A 13,261-nucleotide genomic window follows, 5' to 3' on the forward strand; every position below is an offset into this window, starting at 1 on the left:
TCGATGTCAAAAGTAAAAGGATTTGAGAAAAAGCCTTAACGCGGGATACTTAGAATGATCAGGTAAAAGAGAGGGCGGTGTGATGGTGTTCTTGAAAGAATGTCACCAATTACCAGGCAGGAGAAGACTATAGATGCACCTAGGGAAACAAACATTTCCCTCTGTTCTTTAGAGAATTGACCGGTGCCTTCCCTGAAGGAAACATGAGCTGGGCTTAAGGAGATTTAACAAATATTAAGGGGAAGAAAATCCCTTCATATTTCAATCTGCAGCTCAGTTATGCAAATGCATAAAGATACAGGCCATATAAGGTGCCTGCCTCTGTGCCTGTGTTTTGTATATCTGCATATATGCACACATACATGTCTGCATGCATCTGCGTATGTATGTATACAGGTGTCCTGTGTGTGTGTGTGTGTGCACGTGTGTGTGTGCTCAGGACTCAGGCACAGCGAGTGAGTGCGCTTTTCACCCAGAAGAGAATCCCAGGCTGATATGTACCCCAGCGCTGACATTCACCAGCTTTGGCATCTTGGGCAAGTCCTCACATTGTCTTCCTGAATCTCACTCTCCTTATCTGTCAAATGGCATGTGTAATACTACAAAATAAAAAGGTCAACCAGTGTTTTTAGTCACCTAGCCTTTTTAGTAATTCAACTGAATTTGAATTTCCACAAAATTTGGTTCTATTTTATCGTAGAATATTCAAGAAGTTTGCCTCTCAAATAACCAACTGTGCTATCCCAATGCACAGACAGTCCTTGTGAACATATGCCTTGCCTTGATCAATCCTTAGAGCAACTCCATGAGTGAGGAACAGTTTTCTCCACTTTACACACAAGGGGACTGAGATTTAGAGGGGAAGGAATCTGCCTAGAGTCACCCAGGGAGTTTTTGGAGGTCTGGGACACAAATCCACATCTTACTCCAAAGCCAGGCTTGCCATCACTCTGTCCTTCACCTCACCACCGCCCAAGGCTGCCGGAAAGAACAACAGTGTGCTGGCTGTGGAACGGGCACTGGCATCCTGGTTCTCTTTACCCAGCTAACCTTTGCCCTCTTCCCTGAAACATCTGTTTCTCCCTCGTAGCCCAGCTGGTCCACAGTTTCTTAAAGCCAACCCTCCATTCTGCCCTAGCCGAGACACTAGAAAGATGGCGGCACTGGGGGAAATTCAAACCAGACACACAGTGAGTGCTGGCTTCCCTTGGAAATACATCGGCTGCCACATCTTAAAGCACCCGATTGGGCTTCCCTGGTGACGCAGTGGATGAGGGTTCGCCTGCCGATGCAGGGGACACGGGTTCGTGCCCCGGTCTGGGAAGATCCCACATGCCGCGGAGCGGCTGGGCCCGTGAGCCATGGCCGCTGAGCCTGCGCGTCCGGAGCCTGTGCTCCGCAACGGGAGAGGCCACAACAGTGAGAGGCCCGCGTACCGCAAAAAAAAAAAAAAAAGCACCTGATGGTACTAGACTTGCCTTGTAAATTTCTGACAGGCATTTCACTGCTGCAGGCTACCGCTCCTGGTATTCTACGCAGGGAAAGACAGAAGGAGAACTGCCAGGACATGACTATATAATCCCTTCCTAATCCCTTGAGTCTCATAAGTCCTTTAACTCTTCAAATATTGAACTATAAGAACTTGGTTTACAGAAACATTATGGTCATAGGAGGCCCAGGGACTGAGCTATGAAATTCAGAGAAGACAGGAGGACCAAAAGACAGCCAGGGGGTTACCTTGAAATTAGCTTGAATATAATCAGTGGGAAACAGAAGCAAAATCCTATTTATAAAATTATTACTTTTGTTTAGCAAGATGGATCGTCTCAATTTTGCACGGAAAATTGCACAGGAAAAAGCCTCCCAGTAGAGACATTTAAAAGCAATTTAACATTTTTAATAAGGCAACTGTTTCTGATTCTCAACTATTTAGCCATGAAATCTTAAAATCCAATGAAAGTCTGTTTTCAAGAAATACTGCTTTACAAATTGTATTGTCTACTTAAAAACCCAAGAATAGTAACATTCTTTAGAGACTTAAATTTAATCGTAATGACAACAACTAAGCTTCCTAACTGCCCTTCATGTAATTTAATGGCTATAAGCTATGGGTTTGCTTCTCTGATATTCTGTCTCAAAATTGTAAAGCAGATCAATTTTACCCAGCAGCCTGCAAATTTCTGAGCCATTTTGTCTTGTTCCCAAGCAGTCACTTAGAAACATAAAACAGAATATATTGCATGATCAATAAGAACCTTTGAGAGGTTTGGCATTTCATTCATGAACCGTTCTTCAAAGGATCTGAGTGGGAGTTACTCCCATCACGTAAGTGCTGAAACCAGGGCACCAGGAGAGGTGACAAGGCCAGCGTCACTCCATGAGCCAGATGGGAGGAGCAATCTTCCTCACTTGGAAATGTCTCGCTCTTAAGGGCAGTGGACAGCACATTGGACTAGTATTTGGTAGATCAGGGCTCTGGGCTATACCTTCCAAAGGCAAGTTGCCTTGCTGAGGCTCAGATTCTTCCTCCAGAAGGTCAGGGTGATCATAATACTGACCTCATGAGATTTCGAGAGCATTTGATTCAACGTAAGAAAGTACTGGCCAACCAAAATCTTCCCCTTTAAAGTAAGAACGTCTTAGCATCTTTAGAGTTGTTTCTCTGTATACCTATTCTAACCAGGAGCAAATACACAACTTTGTTTGCAGCATAATCACTCTTGCTGTTTAAAACCACCCTTTTCCATTGCCATAGACTGGACATAAAATGTTCACCTTGGTCCCTGAAAGTTATAAAAATGTGTGAATGAACCAACACAAACCACTCCATGGCTAGAAAAGCAAATTCAGCAACGACGTGTCTATGGATGGCGTCTTTTTGGCTACCATCCAATGCAGCCTCTATGCACACTTCCTGTCTCCCTCCATGGCTTTGTTGTTCTCCATGACTAGCTCACCATCGTACAGACACCTTATTTGACTTCTTGCTTATTTTACTTATTTGCTGTCTCCTGCAATTAGATGGTAAGCCTCATGCAGGGTTATTTGTCTTTTTCATTCACTGCCATATCCTTCTCAGCAAGAACAATGAATGATTGACATATAGAAAAATGAATGAATGAGGTCCAGCTCGTGACCATCATACAAATACTCATATATCTGCAGTCAAAGGAAACGTGGAAACTATTAGAAATGGTCTGTTAAGGCTTATGCTGCTTTTAGTGTTTCAATTCTAGTATGTCAAGGCCCATAAAATAATTTGTTTTTTTTTTTTTTTTTTTTTTTTTGATACGCGGGCCTCTCACTGCTGTGGCCTCTCCCGTTGCGGAGAACAGGCTCCGGACGCACAGGCTCAGCGGCCATGGCTCACGGGCCCAGCCGCTCCATGGCACGTGGGATCCTCCCGGATCGGGGCACGAACCCACGTCCCCGGCATCGGCAGGCGGACTCCCAACCACCGCGCCACCAGGGAAGCCCTGGTTATTTTTTAATATTTTCTACCACTGGCCTTGTCAACAGTTTCTTATTCAAGTTATCTTTGTCCCTTTAGTTTTTGCTCTCTCTACGAAGAAGGAATATAGCTCACGCCTCAGGTATTAATCTTAGATTTATAGAAAAAATACAAGCCATAATGAGGGAGTACTATAGACTGAATATTTGTGTCCCTCCCAAATTCATATGTTGAAACCTAATTCTCAGTATTATGGTTATATAGAGGTGGGGCCTTTGGAAGATGATTAGATCATGAGGGCAAAGTTCTCATCAGTGGGATTAATGCCCTTATAAAAGAGACCTTGGAGAGCTCCCTCATCCCTTCCCCTATGTGGGGACAGAGTGAGAAGCTTATGAGACAGGGAGCAGGCTCTCACCAGGCGCCAAATCCACCAGGGCCTTCATCTTGGACTCCCAGCCTTTAGAACTGCCAGAAATAAGTTTCTGTAGTTTACAAGTCACCCAGTCTGTGGTATTTTGTCATAGCAGTCCAAAAGGACTGAGACACGGAGTCCCCACCTCCATTAGAACTTATGTGTACATTTCAAATCTACTCCCCTAAGCAATTACTCATCATTTACTGTTCATAAATTTCCACTGTATGCTCTATTGCAAGAAACCAAAGTGTGATTATTAACAGCACGAATAATAAACAGGCACAAACGTTTTTTATCACCCTCTGTTCCCACAGTACTTGGGAGATCTGTCAAATTATTCTGTGGCAGATTGGAAAGAGGGAGTTGTATTAGAAGTCATGACCCAACCGCTAGTGACACTGTTTCCATATTTTCCAGTCTGGGAAACACTAGTTAGAGAATTCTAGTTTTATTCATTAGCTGCAAGAGTAGAAAATGAGCCTGCGGTGATCTTTAAAGAGAAAGAACCAGTGGAAATGAAACAGAAGAACTGAAAACCAGAAAATCCCATGAGAGTGTTGCTTTCCTGAATCGTTGAAAGGGGCTTTCCTCCGCCTTTTTACAATCACACAGAGAGTGGACAAGGTTTGGTGACACAGAAAAGGGATACTTCTTTCTGAATTTAATTTCCTCAAGTGTCTGGCTCCTTGAGTTTGCAACCCTCTTCATTTTATAGGATCTTCCTAAATAAAACTCTGCACTTTGCTTGTATAGGAAGAAACAGAATGTGATTCTATTTTCACTTCCAGAGCCAGTGCAAACACTTATTTGTTAGATGTTGTTGAAGAGAGTGAAAAATGATGTAGATGATGGTGGTGAAGTGTCTTAAGGTCACCCTGTCCCCCCTATGATTTTGATGGTTCCTTTCTGACCTGCACTTAGTCACTTCTCCTGCTCTCAGGGAATTTTCCAGATAAAACTCTGTGATTGGCTATCCACGAGTAAGAGACACAGTAGGCTTTAAATTTATCTTGTCTATTTCCAGAGAGAAAGACGCAATGTAGACAGAGAAGGATGTCCTGTTTGAAGACATTTGCTTCATCTTAGAAAGTCTAAATTCGTCCCCAAAATGTGCATATACATTACATTTATTTCTCTTTTAACTTTATCATGGAGAGTCTTTGGTGCTTTGACCTAGACCAAGTGGTGATGGCAGGAAGAGTAAGCTTGGGACATTATCATTTATAATATGCAGAGAAAAGCACTCACCAGCACTGACAGTGATCGCTTCGATAAACTGCTCTCTCCAGCTGTTTGTCCCAACCACGAGGGCTAGGTTTGTCTTCTTAATAAGTTTGTCCACGGTACTCTAGAGAGGTTGAAAAGAATCAGAAAATAATTGTCGGGTTGGTTAAGGCCTCGGGAAATCTCAGACCTTGATGATTTTAAAACCCCCGAGTTACCTAAAGGGTAGCAGATGTTAGGCTCAGAGCGACAGTATTGACATCAAACACTGTTACGATTATGCAAACAAGCATCGTCCTTTCTTGGAAACATCCTGAAATGGAAACTTCTTCATAGCAAATACAAGCCTCCTTCACTGCCTAATAGCCAAGGAAGAAGAGCCTCACCGGTTACAACTGAGGATGTTGCAAAAGCCCATCCCTTCCCCTCGGACGCTTCATGAACTTGCTTCTCTCCTGGCTTCATCTAGAGTATGTGTCTGCAACTGAATTAACCTAGGCCCTGCTCAGCGCTACCTATCGGTGGATAACTGGAAGCGGCAGAGAGATTACGAAACTAAAACCTGTTCTTACTATACTTTCGTTGATCAACGAAATGCAGCCAGACAGCAAAGCCTCAAGGCTGCGGCTGTATGATCATTAATAAATGGATTTTTCTTTGGCTACCGGTTTTGTCAACCTGGTGGCTGGTAGAGAAGTCATCTCACCTGACTCCTGCGGCAAACAAGAAAAGACAAAAACGGTCCATTTGTATGGTTCAGGGCAAACTGCAATGACCTTGCACTGAATCTCCCCCTGCTTTACTAGCTCTGAGCCTCTTATTTTTCTTTTTCTTTAAGACCTTGTTTAGGCACTTGCTTCTGTACAATTAGCACTCTTAGCTTTCCAAATGAATGTCAGTTCATGGAACTGCAGAGGCAGTCAAGCGTTCACAAGAAAACTAAGTGAGCAGATGCACCCAAAGTGCTACCACAAATCACAGCAATTACAGGCAGAAGGGTCACTTCCGGAACGGGGAGCTGTTCTTCCCAGAGAGACGACCACACCGACTTGTCCACGACACGCCCCACCCTTACTGTCAGAGCATCCTCGAATTCCCACTTATTGCAAAGAGTCAGAAAACACGTATTATGTGGCTTAGGTCAAAATCTGTACATGTTTAGTGCAGTGTCCCTGAATTGACTAAGGGTTGAGAGAGCGTGTTATTAGCTAACCGGGAGGAAGGAAAATGTGATCCCAGGGGCCCGTGCAGAAGGCCAAAGCTACATCAGAATGTCAAGTGTGTTAGTTCAACCGTCATTGCAACTGACTTGAAACACTGAGATGATAATAAACACGAAAGGGCCCATCTCCATCTGGCCCACTCTGTATTTTCAGCATCATCCTTTGCTAGATTGTTTGTCCTTATGGTGGTGACGTTTTGGCCTCTAGCTTTGTGTCTAGAACTGCTAGTGCCACTGATAATAGCTGTAACCATCAGGGCTCTTGGCCGCCATAGCCAGAGGCACATGACAAGCATCTGACTTTTCTCTGGACTTGGCCAATCTCATCAAGCACACTGAGTGTCTCGGTTGATGCCAATTCAAAGTTCTTGTTTTTTCTGTTTCTTTTTGCGGTATGCGGGCCTCTCACTGTTGTGGCCTCTCCCGTTGTGGAGCACAGGCTCTGGACGCTCAGGCTCAGCGGCCATGGCTCACGGGCCCAGCCGCTCCGCGGCATGTGGGATCTTCCCAGACCGGGGCACGAACCCGTGTCCCCTGCATCGGCAGGCGGACTCTCAACCACTGTGCCACCAGGGAAGCCCCTGTGTAGGATGTAACAAGAAATAACCTTGACTTTTCCTAAATGTGATGGAAACTTGGGGCAGGTCTCTCCAAGGAAGCCCTCTTTACTCTAAAGCCAAGGCAGAGAATCCCACTTACTGGGGGATAAATAATTGAAGAGTGAAACTGCTCTAACAGTTAAACACAGACTCGCCTCAGAAAATCTCTCTGAAGAACAAAGTTTTAAGATAAACTAAACTTAAAATGTATATTATAAAATGTATATATAATGTATATATATAAAACCTCGGGTAGATTGTAAATTTTAGTTCATGATAACCCTGGCAGAATATGAGACAGCCTGGGCTCTTCCCTGGACTTAATTTACATATGTGTCCTCTCTTGACCTATAGGAGGAGAGGAGTGAATAGGAGAGGACCTATAGGAGGAGAGGAGGAATTTGAAATTTGATCCTTGAACTTTGCCAGGGACACTGACCTAGAGGTTTCCTACATGTCAGTCATTAGCTCTTCACGGTGCTAGTCTGTAGCAATAGTTTTAACCTCACTCTCAGCCATGGGTGTTAGAAACGTCCAGCCCTTGGTCACAACATAGTAAACAAGAACCCAGTGGGCAAAGCAGACTCGGACATTGTGGGGTATCAGCCAGATTTGGGTCTTTAATGCAGTTCTGAGGGCTTTGAACAATTTCTTTAAAACGGCTATGGTCTAGAAAAAATTTCCTAAACAAATAATATGAAATCAACATTGATGCTAGAGGGCACTTCAGAAACATGCCCCAAGGTACCCTTCAGTGTTACCAGTAACTGTCCTGATGAACTTTGAGCAGATGGGAGGAAAACAGTCTATGGAAGATATTCTAGGAAGATAAGTACCCCAAACAACTGGACTTACGGAGAGAGACTTGGTTGACTTTCAAATGCTTAGATCATTGGAGTGGTTACCAGAGAGAGCTTTGGACACAAGAAAACTTTTATACCTAGAAGACTGTGCCCTGCCATACCCTTCCTACAGGAAGTGACTGTGATTTCTCTTCCTGGTCATGGGTGCATGGAAGGGGAGTGCTCGTGGTGGTCCCGTGAGGAAGAGGGCATACAATCATTCCCCATGAGAGTCCTGGGAGGGGTGGGGGACAAGCGTTTACAGAAAATGCCAAGCTGTAGAATCTCTGTTGTCGCAAGTGGCACCACACCCTCTGGTTCCAGGTGAAAAGAGGGTGCGTGACGAAGAGTGAAGATGGAGACGGGAACAGACTGGTCCACAGAAATGGACAGTCTCAGATATCCGTGCCTCAGGAATCTCAGGGAACTTGTGCATATACCAGTCAAGTGTGTGCAGCGAGCCAGGTTCTGGATGAAACGCCAGGTGGGCTCTGATGGTGGGGGTCTGCCTAGAAAGCACTAGTCCCAGGGTCTGCCCTGCTCTTTCTTTCTGTGGGAATGAATGAGAGGAGTTAACACATACATCCACAGTGGCCTGAAGGGGAAAGTTTAATTGTGTTGTTTATCTTTTAAATGCCACTTTAATTTGCAAAGACATTTTTCTTTCCACCTGTCACCTCTCAGGCACCTTCATTTGTGAACTAAATTAGAAAAATACTGAACGGGCCCAGCAAAAGGTAAAGAAGCCACTACTGTGAAAACTCCAGATATGATCCTGAGGCTTTTAGGTTGGTGACCTGATTCTCCCTTTGGGAATTTTCATTCTGGTTTTCCAAACAGGAGCAGAATCTGCTTTAAAAAAAAATAAGTGGGGAAAATGCTGCTGTGCTCTGGCTTGTCGTTCGGGAAAACCAGAGAGAGGCTGCTCCTTTTCGTGTCCCACTACAGAACGCAGGTGCGGCTCTCCCGGGGGCTTCTAGGTGTGAGGACCACGTGAGTGAAAAGGGATGGGAGCTGGGGCAGGGGCCGAGGAGCAGCTAAGGGGGGTCCAAAAGGTTCATTTCAAAGTCCTAAGCTCATCCTAAGGCCCATTGCTTACCTTCTGAAAAATGACTTTCCTCATCTAGAGACCTGGAAATCCAATTTCATCAGCCCAGTTATAAACCCTCCAGTTACGGGCACTCTGCCTTCAGTTTGTTGATTGTGCTCAAGTGTCCTAGGATCTTAAGAAGGTGACTACATGATACACGAGAGCTCGTCAATGGCATGTTCCACAGGGAAAGCTTACCATCCTTCCTCCAAAACAAAAGCCTCATTTTCAGCAGTGTCAAGGCTTTGCTTCTACTAGATTCATTAGCTTTTTCAAACAAAGCACCGTTTCTTCCACACATAACAGTTCCTTGGAATCCATCTTTGCCTCTTCCTTGCTATCCAAAGCCCTCCCTTTAGGGCGCCTCTGACCTTGCACAGTGATGTGTGCCACCCACCAGACCCTGGTTCTGACACCGTTTAGTTTATAGGATCTCTTGTTTCCCTAGCAACACACGAATCCCATTTCTGCTCTAAAGGCCTCTCCATCAACGAGCCAGTTCCTGAAATTACATCTGCCTCTCGTACAGCATAGACAGACGCTATGAACCGTCTTGGTGCAGAGATGGGCCTGGCCTCCCTGGTGGGCAATGCTGGTGCGCGTACCTTGAACTCATAGGATTCTTCAATGATCACTTCCAGCCTGGTGTGCTCTCCCAGAATGGGACGCCCCATTTCTGCAATGCGCCTCTCCTCCTCTTCTTTGCTGGTCAGCGGCTGCTTGTCATCATATTCCTCTGTGAAAGGGAAGGGCAAGAGAGTGAGAACGCATTCAAATTTATTTGGAAATCCCTGGATCCTGCTACAAGAAAACCAAGAAGGAAGGAAGCCCTGATGACCTACTGAAAGCCCCTGGGGTGGTGCCGTAAGGCTGGAGGGGAGAATTGGACAGACCCTTGTTGTGTGGGGCAGTGATCACTCTGACGGCAAGTGATCATAATATCCCACAACCTAAGCACCTGCCAAAGGGCAGATCAAGAAAAGCAACTTATAGGGCCATATCACTGGTAAAGACTCTGTCCACATGTTGTCTGCGTTGAGGGAATCACCCAGCTGTCCCCTGGGACACTGGCTCACCTGGCTGTCTGTACACATCCTTTTAGCACATGACCAAGAGGAAACACAATTAAAGTTCCAGAGCGACTCAAGGAATGTAAGACTCTGGCCTCCTCTTCTCCACTTTCTAGAGGCAAAGAAAATGGCCCAGGGCCAAAGAGACGATAGATGGGAAATTCTGATCTTAGCCTCTCACTTGCCAAGAGCCCCTGCTGCAAGTTAAGAAGCAAAACATCCACGAATTCCACGGGTCAGTAAGACACCTGCGCTCCAGAGCTGCCTCCCTCTGGTGCAAAGCTGAGATGGGTTGGGAGGACCCTGACCATGTTAACGTTAAAGGAAACAGGGAGAGCGAGGGTGAGGCCTTTGGGAAGTTCATACTTACTCACCATGGGGGCATGATTATTTCCGGAACCACCATGTAGCTTACAATCCAGGAGAGGCTAGTGGGTGCTCAGAAAATGCTAATGGACTTGAGAGTCCATTAATGAGGGGAAGCTCACAGTTGGGTCCTCTCTGTGTGAAGGTCATTAGGATAAATCCCAGACTGAAAAGGCCACGCACATGTGAAGGACAAACAGTACTCCTGTAACCACTCAGCCTCCTGTCCTCAGGCTCACAATGCTGGAACAAGACAGGCCACTTCCCCTCACAGTCAAGCTGAATGGACCTCATCTCCAAGGAAGTAGTCTTGGTGGTACAGAAAGACCACAGCCCTGACGCCCTTGCTTCTAGAACCTTCCGGGCAAACTGCCTGCAACGGGAGCCTGTTGACTGAGGAGAGATGAGGAAGGGAGGGACTTCTAGCCCAGACTCCTTGCCTTTTGCGTTTAGGCATTAGCTATTGCAGGAGTCCACATCTCCCATCTCATCCCACCCATACAGGGCTTCCCTCTGCTGAGGGACCCTGCCTTGGTGGCTTCATTTGATGCTCTAGCAAATGATGCAGAAGACTAGTTCCTAGGCCAGTTGTTGATTACTGAGCCATGGAGCAGTTGGGCTAGAGGCACTGCTAGCATTTTACATACGAAGTGTCAAAACCAAGCAAAAGGCAAAAGCAGAAGAATTCATTATTATGTATTCAATAGTGTCTTCCTAAAAATATATCTCAGAATCTGCTTTCCTACCCCCAGTAATTACAGGGCCCCAAAGAAATTCGAAGAAGACTAAAAATAAGAGATTTTGGACTAGCCAAAGTCTGCTAAGTGTTAGCAGATGCAAAAGAGAGGTGCAAGTAGATTACTTTTAATGGTAAAAGTTATAATATTTCTCAGAGTAGGCTTGGGAAGTTATGACCCAAGGGAAGGCAAAGGTTTTTGATTGGTGTCCCCATGATTTGCCCTTGAAATTAAGTGTGTAGAGTCAAGGGGGTGAGCTGAGGTATGTGAAGTCCCATTTATCCAACGCTCAAACCAATCATATTTTGATTCCCACTGCTTTCTGATCTTAAGCCCAGGAAAATGTTGTTAGAGTTTTCGTAGGAGCAGGTTATATTAGTGTCTTTGTTCATAACCCTGGCTGAACATGGATATTTTGGAGACTTAGTCAAATAAGAATTATTTCTCCAGAAGAAAAACTATTACAACTTAGATTTCAATTTGAATTACAAAGCCATTTGGGGGAGAATATTTATTATGTCCCCCTTTTAATAGTTTACTTATAAATGGGAAGTTGCTTTTAATGGGATTCAAGTCAATTTAGGTAAAAAGAATAGAGAAATTATGAAAGAAAGGTGATGCAGTGGCATTGTGGAAAGCCGCATCTCACAAAATGAAATGATTCGGAACATGGTATTACATGAATGGACGTGGTAGTAAATGAAACCAAATCACACAGTGAGTGAAAAGGTTATTCCCTTTCTAATCCTCCTTTAGTCCTTATGATGAAGAAGTTTGGTGCTGTCAGGTCTGTAACTAGTTCTTGACATTCGGGTTTCTACCATTTACGGAAGAGAAAATAGTTCTCAGGAATAGAGCATTTGACTGCATTGAGCTAGAAGTAATAACTTTTTTCATTCTAAAAATTTTAACCTTACTTTCTCTATGTGATAAATACTAGCTTTCTATTAGTGTTAGTAACTTAAAGTTTTTTTTTTTTAAAAGATCTAGTGAAGTAAAAACATGAGGCAAAAAATTGCATGAAGTAAATAATAGCATAGTTGGTATGCCGTCTAAGGAAATATTGTAAAAGAGGTATGCGAAAGAACGAAATTTTAGGAATTGACGTCTTAACAGATTTCATACTAACCTAAAGAAAAGCAGGAACCTTGTTTCTATCACTTTCTACATTCTTGCTCCAAGCTAGACTTGAATTTAATGCCACACTTTATTCCACTGTCTACCCATCTGGAAAACCTTCCCCATTTTCATCTAGCTAAATCCTACTTACCTTTCAAAACCCTACCTCTTCTCGCATGAAATATCCCTCAATTGACCTACTTAGGAATGACCACTCTAACTTTAAATTAATTCTGAATATTTGTTGTGTGTACATATTAAACGTGGACACTTCTAATATACTACTTTTTAATATTTAAACTACCTTTACATACAGATATCCAACGTGTAAACTTACCAAGATAGAACAATATGTCTCATTGCTCTTTGGATTTTCCTCATATCCCTCAGAACCTATTACTACGTATGGAAAGTAGTAGGTGCCCAAAAAGTATTTGTCATGTGACTGTCCAACTCACTGTTAGACCAGCCTCTTCTTTGCTCTATGCATATAGTAAAGACCATTTGTTCATTTCACACGTCACTGCACTCCTACACTATGTCAGCATACTGAGGCCCCTCCCACCCCGCCTCTCTTTCCAGGAACTCATGGTCTAGTGGGAAGTGAGGCATATAGATGGGACAACTTCTAGTACAGCAAGGTAGGGGCTGAAGGTCCAGCGTCAGCGAGTAGCTCTCTCTGACCAAAGGAGTCAGGGAAGGCTTCAGGAAAGAGGAGATATTTGAAATTGGCCTTGAAGCATGTATAGGAGCTTGCCAGGTGAAGGTGGTGGGAAGGCTGGCTAGGAGGTAATAGAGGAAGGAGGGGCATTCCAGGCAGAAGGAAGTCAAAGCACAAAGGCCTAGTGTCATGGTAGGGTCAGGGATATTTTCACTTAATAAACATCGTGAACATTTAAGAGATAATTATACTTATATGTAACTGAGAGAAGACAGCTGGATAAATCCTTTTATTGCTCTATAATGATACAGATAAATTAGTATTTGTGATCCAGATTTTTGAAACTGGCAAAGAGAGCTAAGCTTATTTTTTTAAAGTGTCTTCTCTTTAGGTATCTTTTATTGAATAGGAAATCGTTTAACGGCACATTTTTTGATCACCTATTTTTTTTTCACTTTGAGT

At 44.1% G+C, this 13,261-nt stretch overlaps 1 protein-coding gene across 8 annotated transcripts in view; it reads right to left on the reverse strand.

Moving 5' to 3' along the window:
- The window catches only part of SLC8A1 (solute carrier family 8 member A1), a 344,018-nt gene that overhangs the window by 61,171 nt on the left and 269,586 nt on the right, over window positions 1-13,261 (reverse strand). For all 8 annotated transcript variants that reach the window (XM_024753507.1, XM_024753505.1, XM_024753504.1 and 5 more), the window contains 2 exons: window positions 9,452-9,582; window positions 5,118-5,217 (listed from right to left, as the gene is read on the reverse strand). In XM_024753507.1, coding sequence (XP_024609275.1) covers window positions 5,118-5,217; window positions 9,452-9,582 — 231 coding nt within the window. The remainder of the gene's footprint in view (window positions 1-5,117; window positions 5,218-9,451; window positions 9,583-13,261) is intronic.

Source organism: Neophocaena asiaeorientalis, unplaced genomic scaffold (genome assembly GCF_003031525.2).
Source record: "Neophocaena asiaeorientalis asiaeorientalis breed wild unplaced genomic scaffold, Neophocaena_asiaeorientalis_V1.1 scaffold171, whole genome shotgun sequence".
In the NCBI taxonomy this organism is placed as follows: Eukaryota; Metazoa; Chordata; class Mammalia; order Artiodactyla; family Phocoenidae; genus Neophocaena; species Neophocaena asiaeorientalis.